Raw genomic sequence first — 15523 nt, forward strand, 5'->3', positions numbered from 1 at the left:
CAGCTCTTAACCAGTCAAAGCATTTCTTTACCTTCCTTCCTTTCTCTCCCTCCCTCCCTTCCTTTCTTCCTTCCTTCTTTCCTTTCTTCCTTCCCTTTTTTTCCTTTTCTCTTTCATTCTTTTCTTTTTCCCATACACTAAGGTTCAAATTCAGAGCCTTGAGCCCTCAGTTTGTTCACCTGGCTTATACTCTGCTATTTGAGGCATAAGCCTAGCTTTTTGCTGGTCACTTTGAAGATATCAAGTCTTGTGCCTTTTCTGCTCTGGTTAGCCTCCTGTGTAGCTAAGATTACAGGTGTAAGTCACAGATGCCTAGCCAAAGTATTTATTTCAACTTGCTTCATATTGTAAGTTTGTACTTGGGAACCTTAAGCAAATATTTCACTAAGAAACCTCTGTCCCTCAAGAAGACTGCTGAAATTTGCCAGAGCCAACACTGCACACAGGAAGGATAACATTTTAAAATGTAATTTATTTGAAATGCTTCCAGAAAAGTTTAAGGCCACTATACAAAAAAACAAACATTTCATCAAAAATTCATTGACTTTCTCCCCAAAGGCCACTAAATGTCTGACGAAGTGGACTCAGTTAGTTCTCCATCACCAAATGATTTTCCTCAGCTTTCCTCTGCTTCTGTCTACAGCAGCTTCACGCTTGCTAAATCATTAATTTGAGAAACAAAGCAGTTTTAAATAAACTTGTATTAGAAAAGATTCACCATGTTTAAATTGATAAATACAGAAATATGCTGGACAGGGTAAAATTTACCATATTTTTTGTTTTTGAAAAATAATAATGCAATATACCTTGTTTCTATATTGATAAATCTTGTCACACAGCATCTTTGAGTGCACATGATATATGTACATAATAAAATGACACCATTGTATATGCTGCTTTTCTGTAAACTTGAAAGACACAGAAGATTACAAAACAAACTTTTTGGCAATAATTTAGAATTACTACTACTAGTGCTGGTGTGGGTATAATTTTGCATAGGACATCCTAAATATTTACACTTGCAGGGAGCTTTTCCATGTATTTTGTTAGCTTTCTTTTCAAGGTCTGCACTTCCCTTGCTCTGTAAATCAAGGCTGTCAGTTTGACTGACTGATCTTAATCAGAATTAAATGGCATTGGCCTTGGGAGAATGTAATTATGTTTCTGATTACAGCATAGAACTAGAGATACAAACTGATAGTCCAACAGCAAAGCAAGAAATCCTAAGCTCTGGTCTTTCACAGGATTGATCCCATGATTTTCTCTTTTAATGTTTCCCACAGAAAGCCTGGATGAAGTGCTCCGTAATCTTTCCTTTCATGAATTTTCATGTTGCTGTGCATTTTTGTTGTGTGTGTGTGTGTGTGTGTGTGTGTGTGTGTGTTTGTGTGTATGTGTGTGTGTGTGCCAGTACTGGGGCCTGAACTCAAGGCCTTAACTCTCAGTTGGCTTCCTTGCTCATGGCTCATGTTCTGCAACTTGAGTCACACACCTCCAGTCCAGCATTTTGCTGGTTAATTTGAGATACAATCTCACAGACTTTTCTGCCTGGGTTGGCTTTGAACTGTGATCCTTCAGATCTCAGCTTCCTGAGTAGCTTCGAATACAAGCATGAGCCAGCCACCAGCTTATTGTTTTGAGACAAGATCTTGCTTAGTAGCCCAGTTTGGCTTTGAACTTTTTTTTTTTTCTCAGTCAGTCCTGGGCCTTGAACTCTGGGCCTGGGTGTTGTCCCTAAGCTCTTCAGCTCAAGGCTAGCGCTCTACCACTTGGGCCATTGGCTTTGAACTTTTGATCCTTCTGCCTCTCAAGTGCTGGGATTACAGGTGTGCAACCATCTTGCCCAACTCCTTATATGTTTGTAAGCAGAGTCACTAATGCAGTCACAGTCTCTTTTCCTGGTGCTTTCACCACACTATAAAATAAGTGGCCTGAACAAGTGAAACAAAACAATGCAGACCTTGTTTTTCTGGCAGGTTTCCCCAGGCCCTCAGGGTTCTAGTGTGATGTTGGAGACTAGAAGCAGCACTCTCTGGTAAGCACTGACCATGCTCAACCCCTCCTGAGGCCATGTGTGCTTCAGTTCAAGACTCAGAGGTCGCAGCTGCTTTTTCTAGGCCCTATCTGCATCAAACCTGCACTAGATGAAGTTGCCAAGGTTCAATGTTTCCATCTTTGCAAAATTAAGCCTTTAGAATCTCCAGCGATGTTTCCTGCTTTCTTGTTGAATACCACAGAGCCACATTCACTGAAGGGTTGGACTTTCCTGGCTCTCCCTCAACTATCATCCTGATACCCTGGGTTTGCTAGGCCTTCTACATTTCAGGCATGCAGCTGCCATGTGAAGGACTAGAACTCACTAGAGAAGTGTGGAAGATGGGCTCTTCAAAGCAATCTAGCCAAGACAGTAGTTTAGAGATTCTTTTCTTTCTACTTCAAAAAAATCTAGCAGGACAACTGAAAAGTAACTTGTCCTAGTACCTCTCCATTCATCCAGACACCTGTGAAATACAGTACAGGGTAATGGCTGCCTCTGATTTCAGTTGACACAGATTGATTGGCAATTACAGTACTAGGGACAAAGGTACAGAGATACAAGAGACCAAGCCAACAGTCACAAAAGTATGAAAAAGTGCTTCTTCAAACTGTTCCATGTGTGGAATGCAAATACTGTACAGGTAAGACACAGGTCTCCTTCTAGGAAGGTCACACCCTTCTGTCAGACGTTGCTTTCCACAGGCCTGCTGTTCCCACAGGAAGAGTCTGTCTGTTCCATTCGCTCACAGTCAAGGCTGACCTCACTCGTGTCCATACTACAGTCCGACTCACTGCCTGATTGGTCCATCTGCTCAAGTTTTGTTTCACCTTGGGGCTCCCTGCTTCCGGTGGTGGGACTGAGGAATGATCCCTCGGAGTCAGGCCCTCCAGCATGCCCAGCAGCACATAGCACTGTTTCTTTGGCTTGACGGATACAGTTGAGCCACTGTTGTTTGTTGAAGGTGTCATTGGCTTGTAGTGAGTGGGTCTGACTTTGGGATCCATTTTTGAAACTGACTCTGAAGAAGTTTTTAACTGTAAGTGAAAAATACATGAAAAAAGAGTCATTTCCCCAGGCCATCTTTACATGACACTAACCCCCAGTAGACATGGTAGACACTGCTAATTGCAAAACATTTCCTACTTGTCTAGAACATAGCTCTGCTCTATCCCAGTAATACTATTGATCACTTAGAGTTGACACGGGCCTCTCAGTTGTCCCATTGTTCTCAGAAGCTAGGACATGTATACCAGCCCTGAACAGCTAATTTTTACATTCTAGGGGATCTGAAGATATTGATTACCTAATCTGCTTATATATCAAAATCCCTTGGGGAGCCAAGCATCAGTGGCTTATACTAGCTATTCAGGAGGCTGAAGATCATGGTTCAAAATCAGCCTGGGCAAAAAAGTCCATTGAGACTTTTCTCTCCAAATAACCAGCAGAATGCTGGCAATGGATGGCTCAGGTGGTAGTCAGCCTTGAGTGAAAAAGCTAAAGGACAGCACCCAGACCCTGAGTTCAAGTCCCAGTACCAGTGCATTCACACACACACACACACACACACACACACACACACACACCTGCTTCAGGGGAGTCTGTTAAAAATACAGATTCCAGGGCTGGGAAGGTGGCTCAGTGGTAGAGCACTTGCCTTGCATACATGAGGCCCTGGGTTCGATTCCTCAGCACCACATAAAAAGGAAAAAAAAGCCGGAAGTGGTGCTGTGGCTCAAGTGGTAGAGCGCTAGTCTTGAGCTGAAGAGCTGAGGGACAGTGCCAGGCCCAGAATTCAGACCCCACAACCAGACTGCCCAAAAATACAGATTCGAGGGTCCTATCCTTAGAGATTCTGATTTAATAGTTCTAAAGTGTCTAATAATCTATAATTGCCACAAGTGCCCCAAGATAGAGTTCTTTCCAATATAAGAAGCTCTTTGTAACATTAAAACATGCCCACAACACAACCCTCAACACCAAAGTATCTGTGTACTTAATATTCAATGATTGCAAAGAGCTAGTATAAATCTAGTTTCATTTACAAATGAAATTACACTTCTATTACTTCAACAGGAGTAACAGGCACTTAAAAAATGGTAGCGCACAATATGTAAGATGCTTTTTGGGGGGAAGTGGAGCTGTGGCTTAAGTGGTAGAGTGCTAGCCTTGAGCAAAAAAGACGAGCACAGGCCCAGAATTCAAGCCTCAGGCAAAAAGAAAAGAAAAGAAAAGCTTAGGGCCAATAGTCAGGCCCTGAGTTCAAGTCCCAGGAATTGCACCCCCCAAAAAAAAGAGAGAGAGAGAGACTCCTTTTTCAACCTAGCAACAACATTAACAGGTATCTAATGGGCCTCATATGCCTCATGCAGTGCTTGGTTCACAGAGCAGTCAGTCTGCTAAACTACCCCATTGGCCAAGAGACTGGAAGCCACCACCTTAGATGGCTTAGAGGCTGAGCCATAAAGGCAGAGGAAGACCAATGTTTCACTCCCAGCAGGGCAACGGCTTTAACTATATATACATCAGTTTCCTTATTTGTAAAATGGAGGAAATGAGAACCTACCTTATAAGGTTGTTAAGACAAATAAATGTGATAATAGATGTAACAGTTTACTACAATGCCTGACACATAGTCAGTACTCAAGAAATACAAAGTTTTTTCTTTCTTTCTTTCTTTTTTTTTTTTGGTGCCAGTCCTTGGGCTTGAATTCAGGGCCTGGGGATTGTCTCCACTATACTTAAGCCACTGTTCTACTTCTGGCTTTGACCCACAATCCTCAGATCTCGGTTTCCTGAGTAGCTAGGATTATAGGTGTGCGCTTCTGGTGCTTGGCATAAAGTTTTATTTCCAAAAAAAGCAACTACCACTACTACTGGAATCGAAGGATTGATAAGCATGGACAAAGAAGTTAATATTCATTACTTTGACAACACAGGAGATTCAAATGTTCCCTTCTCAAAGAAGACTTCCTTATCATATCTGAAAGAGTTCTCCTGCATTAGCCATATCTGGCTCCTTACTGGGTTTTGATTTTCTAACCAGCCTATTTGGCTTTCTTTAACTCCTATGCATTGCAAGCACCTTAAGGGCAAGGCAATTCACTGCTTAGTTTGCGGCTGTACACTCATTTTTAGTGTTCAACCTATGGAAGATATTTGATAGTTTTTGCTATTTCCACTTTCTTCCTAATTCCTTTAATAAGTCGAGTTTGAGAAGCTCATTACAGATAAATGCTCATCCCAGTTGCTTATTCTTTTGGGTGTAATTGTTTTTGGTTTTCCTATGTAGCCCAGATACTCTTAACTCAGTCTCCAGAGTACTGGGATTACAGTCATGTAATGGTGTCTGGTTCCTAAGCTGACCATTCTTAAGTCTCTTAAGAGAGAAGCCTGCTAGTTAACTATAAAGCCCACCTATATAGAATTGGTACTACACAGGGATCATGTGGTAGTAAGCATGCTTTTATCAGAGACAAGTACACTTTTTGAAGCATACTTTTTATCAGAAACAGGGAGTAAAAAGAGCACTAGCTATGGGCAGATGGATTCACTTAACAGCATCTTACTTAATCCTCATAGCAACCTTAAAAGGAAGGTAGTATATTTCCCCTTCAAAGATAGGAAACTGATTATACCGTTAGCAAGGAGGGAGAACATTAGGATAGAGCTTGACTCCAAATTTGTGGCTCTTCTCTAACAGTAGCCACTGCCTCCAAATCCCCATTACCCAAACTCTCCAGTACATCACTCATACATACTTCTCTCGTTGTTGCTGAAAGCCCCTCGTAGGGAACCACCCAGCCTCACTTCTCCATCCTGCAGGTCTTCGAGCAGGAGGTCCTTCACGGGGATTGGCTGCCGGTACAACTGGTAGCAGAGCTGTTCATTGTGGGTTACAGCTCGAGTGATCACCAGCACTTCTTGGAACAAGAAAACATGTAGTTTCTAGAAAGAAAAACACCCACATGATTTCCTTAAACAATAAGCTAATACCTGGTGGATTTGTGGGCCTCTGTGATATGAGGGCCACATAAAACAGGTTCACAGTGGCTTATGAATTTATGCTCAAATCCATGTCTAGGAAAACAGAAGTTGGGCATGTGGGAACCATTTCCAGACACACACAGTGTGTGTGTGTGTGTGTGTGTGTGTGTGTGTGTGTGTGATATACTTTCCAATAAACTCCTTCTTGGCACCCAGAGAGAAAGCCTTTCTAGCTAGGTGCTGGCAGTTCATGCCTGTAATCCTAGCTACTCAGGAGGCTGAGGATCATGGTTCAAAGCCAGCTCAGGCAGAAAAGTGAGATTCTTATCCTCAATCAACCAGTAGAAAGCCAGAAGTGGAGGTGTGGCTTAAGTAACAGAGGGCTAGCTTTGAACTGAAAAGCCAAGATAGAATGCAAAGTCTTGAATTCAAACCTAAGTATTGGCACACTCACACAAAAAAAGCCTTTGTTTTCACAAATAACTATAGCGAGGGCTATCAACTCTGAATATTCTACTTATAGTGCAATTCACAATCTAGGCAGACACATGGCCTCCAAGTCAACTAAGAGAAAAAAGGGAATCAAATAAAGGGAATATAAAGAGGGAAAAATTAGCCTGGTTTTGGTGTATATACTTGATACTCTATGAGATCAGAATTAGCAATAGGCTATAAAGGAAGAAGCTGTATAGCAAAGCCTAATATTAATTTTTGCTTCCCAAACTCATAAAACACTTGTTCTTTGAACCGCAGAGCGGATCATCAGCTTCATCTTGTAATTCCAACAGGGAAGTATCAGAGCATGTTGCAGCAGCCATAGAAAAGATCCAAGTTTTCTTCTTAGTAAATTCATTAGCACTTCATGTTTTCTGAAAAAATCATGCTTCAAAGGTGGATTAATAAGCCAGGCGCTGGGGGCTCACACCTGTAATCCTAGCTACTCAGGAAGCTGAGATCTGAGTATCACCGTTCAAAACCAGCCCAGGCAGAAAAGTCTGTGGGAATTTTATCTCCAATAAGACCACCAGAAAACTGGACCAAATCCTCCCCAAATAAAACCTCAAAACAAGAGCTGGGGATGTGGTTTAGAGGTAGAACACCTGCCTAGTATATGAAAGAGCTTGGTGAGATTTCCAGCAACACAAAAGAAGATAAAAAGACAGGGAAATAGTAAAACAAAAAAGAGTTGAGCTAAAGGCTATTTTTAGAGTGATGATAACGCAAAGAATATGTTTAAGATGTTCTTTGGTGGAGGCCACACTGTGATTTAATGTACTTAAAAGAATTTTAGAATTGTGTTTGCAGCCGCCGCCCTGCCAGCGCCGCCTCTCGTTCGCCGAGCTCCAGCCGAAGGAGAAGGGGTGGTTGAGGCCGCTCCGCCAAGGCTCGCACCCAGCAGGCCGCCCGCAAATCCACCGTGGGCAAGGGCCCCCGCGCAAGAGCGCGCCCTCCACCGGAGGGGTGAAGAAGCCGCCCCGTTTCAGGTCTGGTGCTGTGGCGCTCCGTGACATGAGACGCTACCAGAAATGCACAGAACTTCTGATTCGCAAGCTCCCTTCCCAGCGTCTGGTGAGACATTGCTCAGGCCTTCAAAACAGACTTGCGCTTCCAGAGCGCAGCTGTTGGTGCTTTGCAGGAGGTAAGTGAGGCCTATCTAGTTGGCCTTTCTGAAGATACCAATCTGTGTGCTATCCATGCCAAACGTGTGACAATTATGTCAAAAGATAGCCAGCTAGCACGCCGCATACGTGGAGGTGCTTAAGAGTCCACTAAAATGGGAGGCATTTCATTCTCAAAATTCCCCCCTCCTTTTCTTGTTATCAGTAGTTCTGAATGTTAGATTTTTTTTTTCCCCATGGGGTCAAAAGGTACCTAAGTATATGATTGCCAGTGGAAAAATAGGGGACAGAAATCAGGTATTGGCAGTTTTTCCATTTTCATTTGTGTGTGAATTTTTAATATAACTGTGGGGATATAAAGCATTAATGCAAGTCACAATATTTCAGCAGTTCAACTTTATAACAATTATAAATCTGTTAAATTTTTCTGGACAATGCCAGCATTTGGATTTTTAAAAAAAATAAGTAAATTTCTTATTGATGGCAAAAAAAAAAAAAAAAAGGATTTTACATTGCTACTTCCTCAGTCAGCCTTTTAGCTGAACACAGGCTGACTGAACTCAGATTGTCTGAACAATCTTTAAAAAATATCCCTAACTGGATGCTGGAAGCTCATGCCTGTAATCCTGCTATGGAGGCTGACATCTGAGGACTGCAGTTCAAAGCCAGCCCATGCAGGAAAATCTGTAAGACTCATCTTCAATTAACTACAAAAAGCTGGAAGTAGAGCTGCAGCTCAAGTGGTAGAGTGCTAGCTTGTGCAAAAAAAGCTCAGGGACAATACCCAGGCCCTAAGTTCAAGCCCCAAGGCTAGCATACACACAGAAATATATTTCTATATCTATATCTATATATCACATATATATATAATTATATATAACTGTATCCCTCATTATAGATGCTCACTGAAAATATCTCTTATTTCAACTCAGATCTTTATGCCCTTATTATTCCACCTTGTTTTTGTTTTTCTAATCTAGGACTTCATTCACAATGATCTTTACAACTCTATTAGGGGCAAAAACCAATCGACCTCCCACCCCAATTGCTATCTTTGATCTCAAAACTATATGTTTATAGCATGAACTAGATTTCATATTAATGCCCAAGACATGTAAATTAGACAGTCCTCAGCTCTTGATATATAAAAGAGACCCCTCTACCCCCAAGTGTTTCTTCCTGTTTCCCATAGGTCTTCCTAGAAAGAGCCTTCAAGAAGCAGAGTGTCAGGTTACAGAAGTCATTCCCTCTTTCCTCCCTGGTTCTTTCAGGCCATGAGTAAATCCATATCTAATAGGTTTCACTGGTCCCACAGTACCACTGCCTGGTTGGATCCACCACCGCAGCCCTGATAATAGGCTATGTATGTAGTCACTGATATCAAGGAACTTTTCCAAGCATACTCAGTGACAATCTAAAAGGTGTCCCTTGAATGATCAAAGGTAATCGATCTCTTCTAGAATGAAGACTTCTGTTTTGAAATTAATTAGTTATTTTGGGGTGATACTGGTTTTTTTAACTGACAGCTTTGAACTGATAGACAGGTACTCTACTACTTGAACCGTATGTCTAGTTCTTTATTTTCTATTTAGCATATCTGTATCATTTGAATCTGTCTATCGATCAACCACTCAGTCAATCAATCAATCAGTAGTACTGGGGTTTAAACTCAGCAACTCCCACTTGTGCCATATTTCTAGCCCTACCTGGCTTGAGAAAGAGTGTGTGTGTGTGTGTGTGTGTGTGTGTGTGTGTGTGTGTGTGTGTGTGTGTGTGTGTGTGTGTGTGTGTGTGTGTGAGTGTATTTGTTTCTGGGGGATGGAGGGGGGGTTACTGGGGCCTCACTAGGCAGGCGTTCTACTGTTGAGTCATGCTTATAGGTTCTGTAACATACACTGATTATTCTTCAGATAGGGTCTCACTTCCTGCCTGAGTATATTTATGGACTGTAATCCTATTTTTTTGCTTCCATAGCTCAGATTACAGGCATAAACCACCACAACCAAATTCTTACACTAAGATGGAGGCTCATGGACTTTTTTCTGCCAGTGATTTATTTCTGCCAATTAAGAAGGGGTCTTTTCAGCCAGGGGCTGGTGGCTTGTGCCTGTAATCTTAGCTACTCAGGAGGCTGAGTTCTGAGAATCGTAGTTCAAAGTCAGCCTGGGCAGAAAAGTCCGTGAGACTTATCTCCAATTAACCCCTAGAAAACAGGAAGTGGAGCTGTGGCTCAAAGTGGCAGAGTGCTATCCTTGAGCAAAAGACCTCAGGGACAGCACCTACTACCACCACCACCAACAAAAGGGGGTCTCTGCACATTGTTTTTGTCTGGGCTGGCTCCTACCAAATAGGATTACAGGTGTGAGCAATTGGTAGCTAGCTTGTGATGAGTTCTTAATTAAGAGTTCTTGGCTTTCATTCTAGAGGTTGGCTAGATGCTGAAAACAAAACATAATGAAAATAGAGACCTCCTCTCTTCATGGCTATCTCAACACAGAAACTTAAAAGTAATAATAATAATAAACACACAATAGCTTGGAGAAGTGAATGCGTTTTTAAGTCTCATATAATTCAACTCTATCCTATAAGCAAGTGTGCATTTGTTTAGTGCCCAGTATGTTATAGGTTCTCGATGATGACGAAACACAGGCCTCATTTAAAAAGAACATGGTATAATGACAGATACTCACAGAATTATAATACAATTAGTGAATAATTATAAACAATTAGTAAGTGCTTCAGAGGAGATCTGTACATGTTACTAGAAGATAGATGATTATTTAAACAACAAAACCCCCCAATAATATAAAAACATGGGTTATTCAGTTGCCAGCAAGAAGAGTTTCTGAGGTAGCTAAATACATTCAATTTAAAAGCTGTTTTTCCAAGATTAATTCTTTAAAAATCCTGTAAAAATTATCCTTTCTTTTCTGACATCAAACTTGGACCCGTAACTTAGACATAACATTGTGATAAGGTGTGCCTGTAGTCCTACCGACTGGGGAAGCTGAGGTAGGATTGCTGCAGGGTAGGAGTTAGAGGCCAGGCTGGGCTAACGAAGATCTCTTCTTAGGTATAATAATAATAATAATAATAATAATAATAATAATAATAGAAGAGAAGGGGTAATATTAACTGTTATATATTTTTGAAGGTTGTGGTCTAACAAAATAAAAATTTGGCAAGCTTATGCTGGTTTCCAAGATTTTTTCTGAATATATATTAGCCCATGATAATAAAGTATTTTAAAAGTTGTATAGAGGCATGGCTCAAGTGATAGTGTACCTGCTTAGCAAGCACAAGGCCCTGAGTTCAAACCCAGGACCACCAAAAAAAAAAAGAAAAGAAAAATTAAAGAAGAATATATATGTATCTATATTTCTATGATGTAAAAACAAACACCTGGGAGATCTATGATGAGCTGGTGGCTCACACCTGTAATCCTAGTTACTCAAGAGGCTGAGATCTGAGGATCATCAGCCTGGGCAAGAAAATCAACGAGATTCTTATTTTCAATCAACTACCAAAAAGTAAGAAAAGGAGCTGTGGCTCAAGTGGTAAAGTGCTAGCGTTGATTAGCAATTGGGGAGGCCCAGAACAAGATCTCAGGAGAGTAACTACTTACCACACCCCGGTTGTTCTTCAGTTCACCATGACAACACAGGACCCTTGAACAGTCAATCAGGGAGTCTTTCTGGCCTTCTTCCAAGTAAAGAAGCCGCTCTTTATAATAACGACATTCAGATTCCCCAGTTTTGATGTTGATTTCTGCGACAATTCCCTGGATGATATTTATCTATAGAAATGAAGAGGAGGACTTATGAGGAAAGTAAGTAAATCATCCACAGGGCTAGCCTACGAGTCACCAAGACACAGCACGTCTAATGCTGAGTTTCTAATATTGGGAGTTCTGCTTTGGGGAAAGTGAAAAGAATTCTTTCTCTTAATAAAAATTATTTTCATATGTATATGTGTACATCTATATAAATATACCTACATATATTGGTATAAATATATATACATACACATATAGCTATTTATATGTATACAGCTTTATATGAAAAAAATTTCACTTCATAGAATCATAAAAAGTTCTGTGCAGGAGTTGGCTTACCTAGCCTACATATGCACATATATTTATACACATATCCAAGTATAGAACTACTGATAATTTTATCTGAAGGGAAGAGATAAAAGATAATCTTTGATATTGAAGGCATGGTGGTATATGCCTGTAACCCTAGCCCTTGGGAGACTGAGATAAGAAGATCAAGAGTTAAAAGGCCTGTCTGCACTATGTAGTAGATTCCAGACCAGCTTATACTACATGTCTCAAATAATGACAAAAGACTCCTGTACAACATGGGCCAAGGAAAGAAAACAGCAGAATGAAGAAATCCAAAAGAGGAGGTCATTTTGGGGACTTGAAAGCTAAAAGCTACTTTCAAAGTCTCTCTATAGGTACCCCAATCTATTGTAAAACAATGTTTGCAAACTAGTGTGAATATGGCTTGGATAAAAACAGGGAAAAAAATGTACATATACATTTTCACTCACATCTATAGCATATACAAGTGAGTTAGATTCAAAGTGGTATAATCAAAACAAAAACCAAAACAATCTAGATGTGATCAGTGGTCATATATTTTGATGTATTAACTTTATCAAGATAACATGTCTAAATGTTAGTTAGATACTGTTAGAAAACAAATAAATGAAAGACTGAAAAGATGCTGACTCAATGATGGGACAGTACATATGTACTGTCTCTCATGTCAATATATGCTATTGAGTTCTTTTGTTGTTGTTGGTCGTGGGGCTTGAACTCTGGGCCTGGGTACTGTCCCCGAAGTCTTCAGCTCAAGCCTGACCACAGTGCCACTTCTGGATTTTTCTGTTTATGTGGTACTGAGGGCTTCATGCATGCTAGGCAAGCACTCTACCACTGAGCCACATTCCCAGCCCACATGTGAGTTCTTGGTCACATTTACTTAACAAAAAAAAAAAAAAAAAAAAAAAAATCAACCTTGGTGAAAAGCAGAAGTTTTGTCTCAGTCAGAAGTTACCAGGTCTGATACTGTGTTAAAGTATACATGGGATATAATTACCAAACCAGCCATTGCTACAATATCTGCCTAACATGTATGGAAGTACAAAAGTTATCCTCTAGTAGTATTTACCCAGTTGCTTTGGGTTGATCAAAGGCCAAAAAAGCTGGTGGTGAGGGGGTGGGAGGATGTGTGGGGGGTGGTGGTGCCTAAACTCTGGTCCTGGGTACTGTCCCTCAGCTCTTCAGCTCAAGGCTAGCGCTCTACCACTTGAACCACAGCCCCATTTCTGCCTTTTTCTGCTTATGTGGTACCGAGGAATGGAACCCAGGGCCTCACACTTGCAAAGCAAGCACTGTACTACTGAGCCACCTTCCCAGCCCCTCCCACCCCTGTATGTTTTTTAGTTTTTTTTTTTTTTTCAGGAGGCTGAAGCAGAAGGATCTTGAGTTTGAGGCCAGGGTAGGGTAAAAATAGTGAAAAACAAATGATGATGATGATGATGTTTTGGGCTGTACTTATGGCAGGTACTCTACTGCTGAGCCATTGGCCTCCAGTTGTGTGTGTGTGTGTGTGTGTGTGTGTGTGTGTGTAATCACTGTTCCTGAGTCTTTTCAATCAAGGCTGGCACTCTACCACTGAAGCCACAGCTCCATTTCATGCTCATTGGTGGTTAATTGGAGATAAGAGTCTCACAAACTTTCTTGTTTGGGCTGGATTTGAACTTGTCAGATCTCAGTCTTTAACTAGGATTACAGGTGTGAGCCCTCAGTTCCCGGCCTCATGCGGAGATAGGGTTTTACTTCCTGTCTGGGTATCCTCCAAGACTGTGATCCACCTATTTTAGTCTGAGATAGAAACTTTTGGACTTTTCTGCCAGGGCTTGCCTAAAACTTCAGTCCTTCTGGTCTCAGACTCCATGTAGCTAAGATGACAGATGTATGTCAATGAGGTCAAAAATAGGGAGGGATCTTCAGAATTTTCTGCACAAGCTAGCGGCAAATGGCAATTCTCCTAATTTTAGTCTATCCTTCCACATGGTGCTGGACCTTAATTTTTTTAAAAAAATAATGCTACCAAAAAAAATTTTGGAAATAAAGAAGGGATCTATGAAACTCCTAACAGTTGTTTTCAAAACAATAATACATTTCACAAAATAGGCTAAAGTCATGACTCATCCTTCAAATTAACTTAACTAATGTTTGTTTGTTGAGTACCTTTCCATGTTATAGCAGTTTCAAAGAAACAAGAGTAGGCCCCTGGTTGTCAGAAGCTTAAAACATGGAAGCTTCTGAGAAATTGCTTTATGTCTACCTTACTCATGTTCTTTATACAGAGATGAAGCTATATTCTTTAAAATATTCTTTTTAATTCCTTGTTTTTGAAAGACCTTAGCATTGATGGCTATGGCTTATCTTGCCAGTTAAGTATTACTGGGGCAGAGTCATCATAAGACAGTACTTGAGTGAATTTTTCAAGTTGCCTGCAAGTGTTCAGGAAGCCCAAAAAGAATGCACCACAGACAGAATGATGTGTTCACTTCCTAACTGAACTCAGGGAATTAACAGTGGCATATCAAATGAAGATTCATAAATTCAAATGCCACCATGGTTCCTTAGGCAGCTATAACTACCTTCAAATACTGTTCTTTCTCTGTTATTTGAAAAAAAATACAGACAAAACAATGGCAACAGTGCTGTCACTCCATAGTTTTTATATACATTTGCAATAGTAACTCTGAGCCCACTTTCATTTATTGAAAATGGTGTATTTGTATTTTGTATTTATATCTTCCTGAATATCATGTCCTGAGTCTTAAGGGAGATTTATTCTGCAAAGTGTCAGGGAGGTATAAGTTACATACAGCAGATTGCTACTAATAAACTGTCATGGTAGTTATGCATTTAAGTTAAGCTTATTGTTGCAAACTGAAATTTATTGTTCATAGTGAAGGAAGGAAGATGAGAAATACAACTGTACAGAGGCTAGATGCTGGAATCCTCATGCATAGTGGAATCTAAAAGCCCTGGCTATCTACTCCAATGTGTACTAATGTCATCAGCTTCCGACATGAAACAAGAACAGCAGTGTTCATTGTGGCTGTCTGTTCAAAGGAAGAACTGTTCTGACTGTTGAGTTCAAGGATTATTTTCTTGTGCTAGCCCTGGGGTATGAATTGAGGGCTTGAGGCACAGCGCCACTTCTGGCTTTTTGGTGGTCAAATTGGAAATAAGAGTCTCATACACTTTGTTGTTTCAACTGGCTTCAAATCTCAATCTTCATATCTCAGCCTCCTGAGTAACTAGGACTACAGGCACAAGCCTGTAATCAAGTGCCTGGCTCCCCCACTTTTTTTAAGCAGTTGGAGAGCAGTGGTGGGAGCAGGGCAGAGATGGTTTGCAAGATAATTTTCTGTCAGAAACAATTTTTTTAAGCCATTCCTGGGGTTTGAACTCTGGGTCTGGGCACTGTCCCAGAGGTTCTTTTTCTCAAGGCTAGCACTCTACCCCTTGAGTCACAGTGCCATTTTGGGATTTTTCTGTTTTATGTGGTACTGAGGAATCAAACCCAAGGCTTCATGAATGTTGGACAAGCACTCTAACACTGAGCCACATTCCCAGCCCTGTCAGAAACAATGCTTAAGAGTTCCAGCCTCTAAATAGCTAATTCTGTGAAATATCTGAATAGCCAGTTCTACTTTAAGAAGTTCCCTTTGGGAACCATTTCATTCATTCATTTGTTCAATTGCTCACTCATTCATTTATTATACTGGTATTTGGGCTTGAACTTAGGGTCTCATGATCTTGCTTTGCGTTTTTTCACTCAAGGCGGGT

General features: G+C 40.8%; 1 protein-coding gene across 7 annotated transcripts in view; it reads right to left on the reverse strand.

Annotated features, from left to right (window-relative positions):
- Positions 1-452: 452 nt before the first annotated feature.
- The window catches only part of Arhgef3 (Rho guanine nucleotide exchange factor 3), a 359337-nt gene continuing 344266 nt past the window's right edge, over positions 453-15523 (reverse strand). For all 7 annotated transcript variants that reach the window (XM_070018470.1, XM_070018471.1, XM_070018472.1 and 4 more), the window contains 3 exons: positions 11267-11437; positions 5797-5983; positions 453-3072 (listed from right to left, as the gene is read on the reverse strand). In XM_070018470.1, the coding sequence (XP_069874571.1) occupies positions 2720-3072; positions 5797-5983; positions 11267-11437 (711 nt within the window). In that variant the 3' untranslated portion in view covers positions 453-2719. The remainder of the gene's footprint in view (positions 3073-5796; positions 5984-11266; positions 11438-15523) is intronic.

This window comes from Dipodomys merriami, unplaced genomic scaffold, assembly GCF_024711535.1.
Source record: "Dipodomys merriami isolate MVZ:Mamm:240054 unplaced genomic scaffold, mDipMer1.0.p SCAF_13, whole genome shotgun sequence".
Taxonomy (NCBI): Eukaryota; Metazoa; Chordata; class Mammalia; order Rodentia; family Heteromyidae; genus Dipodomys; species Dipodomys merriami.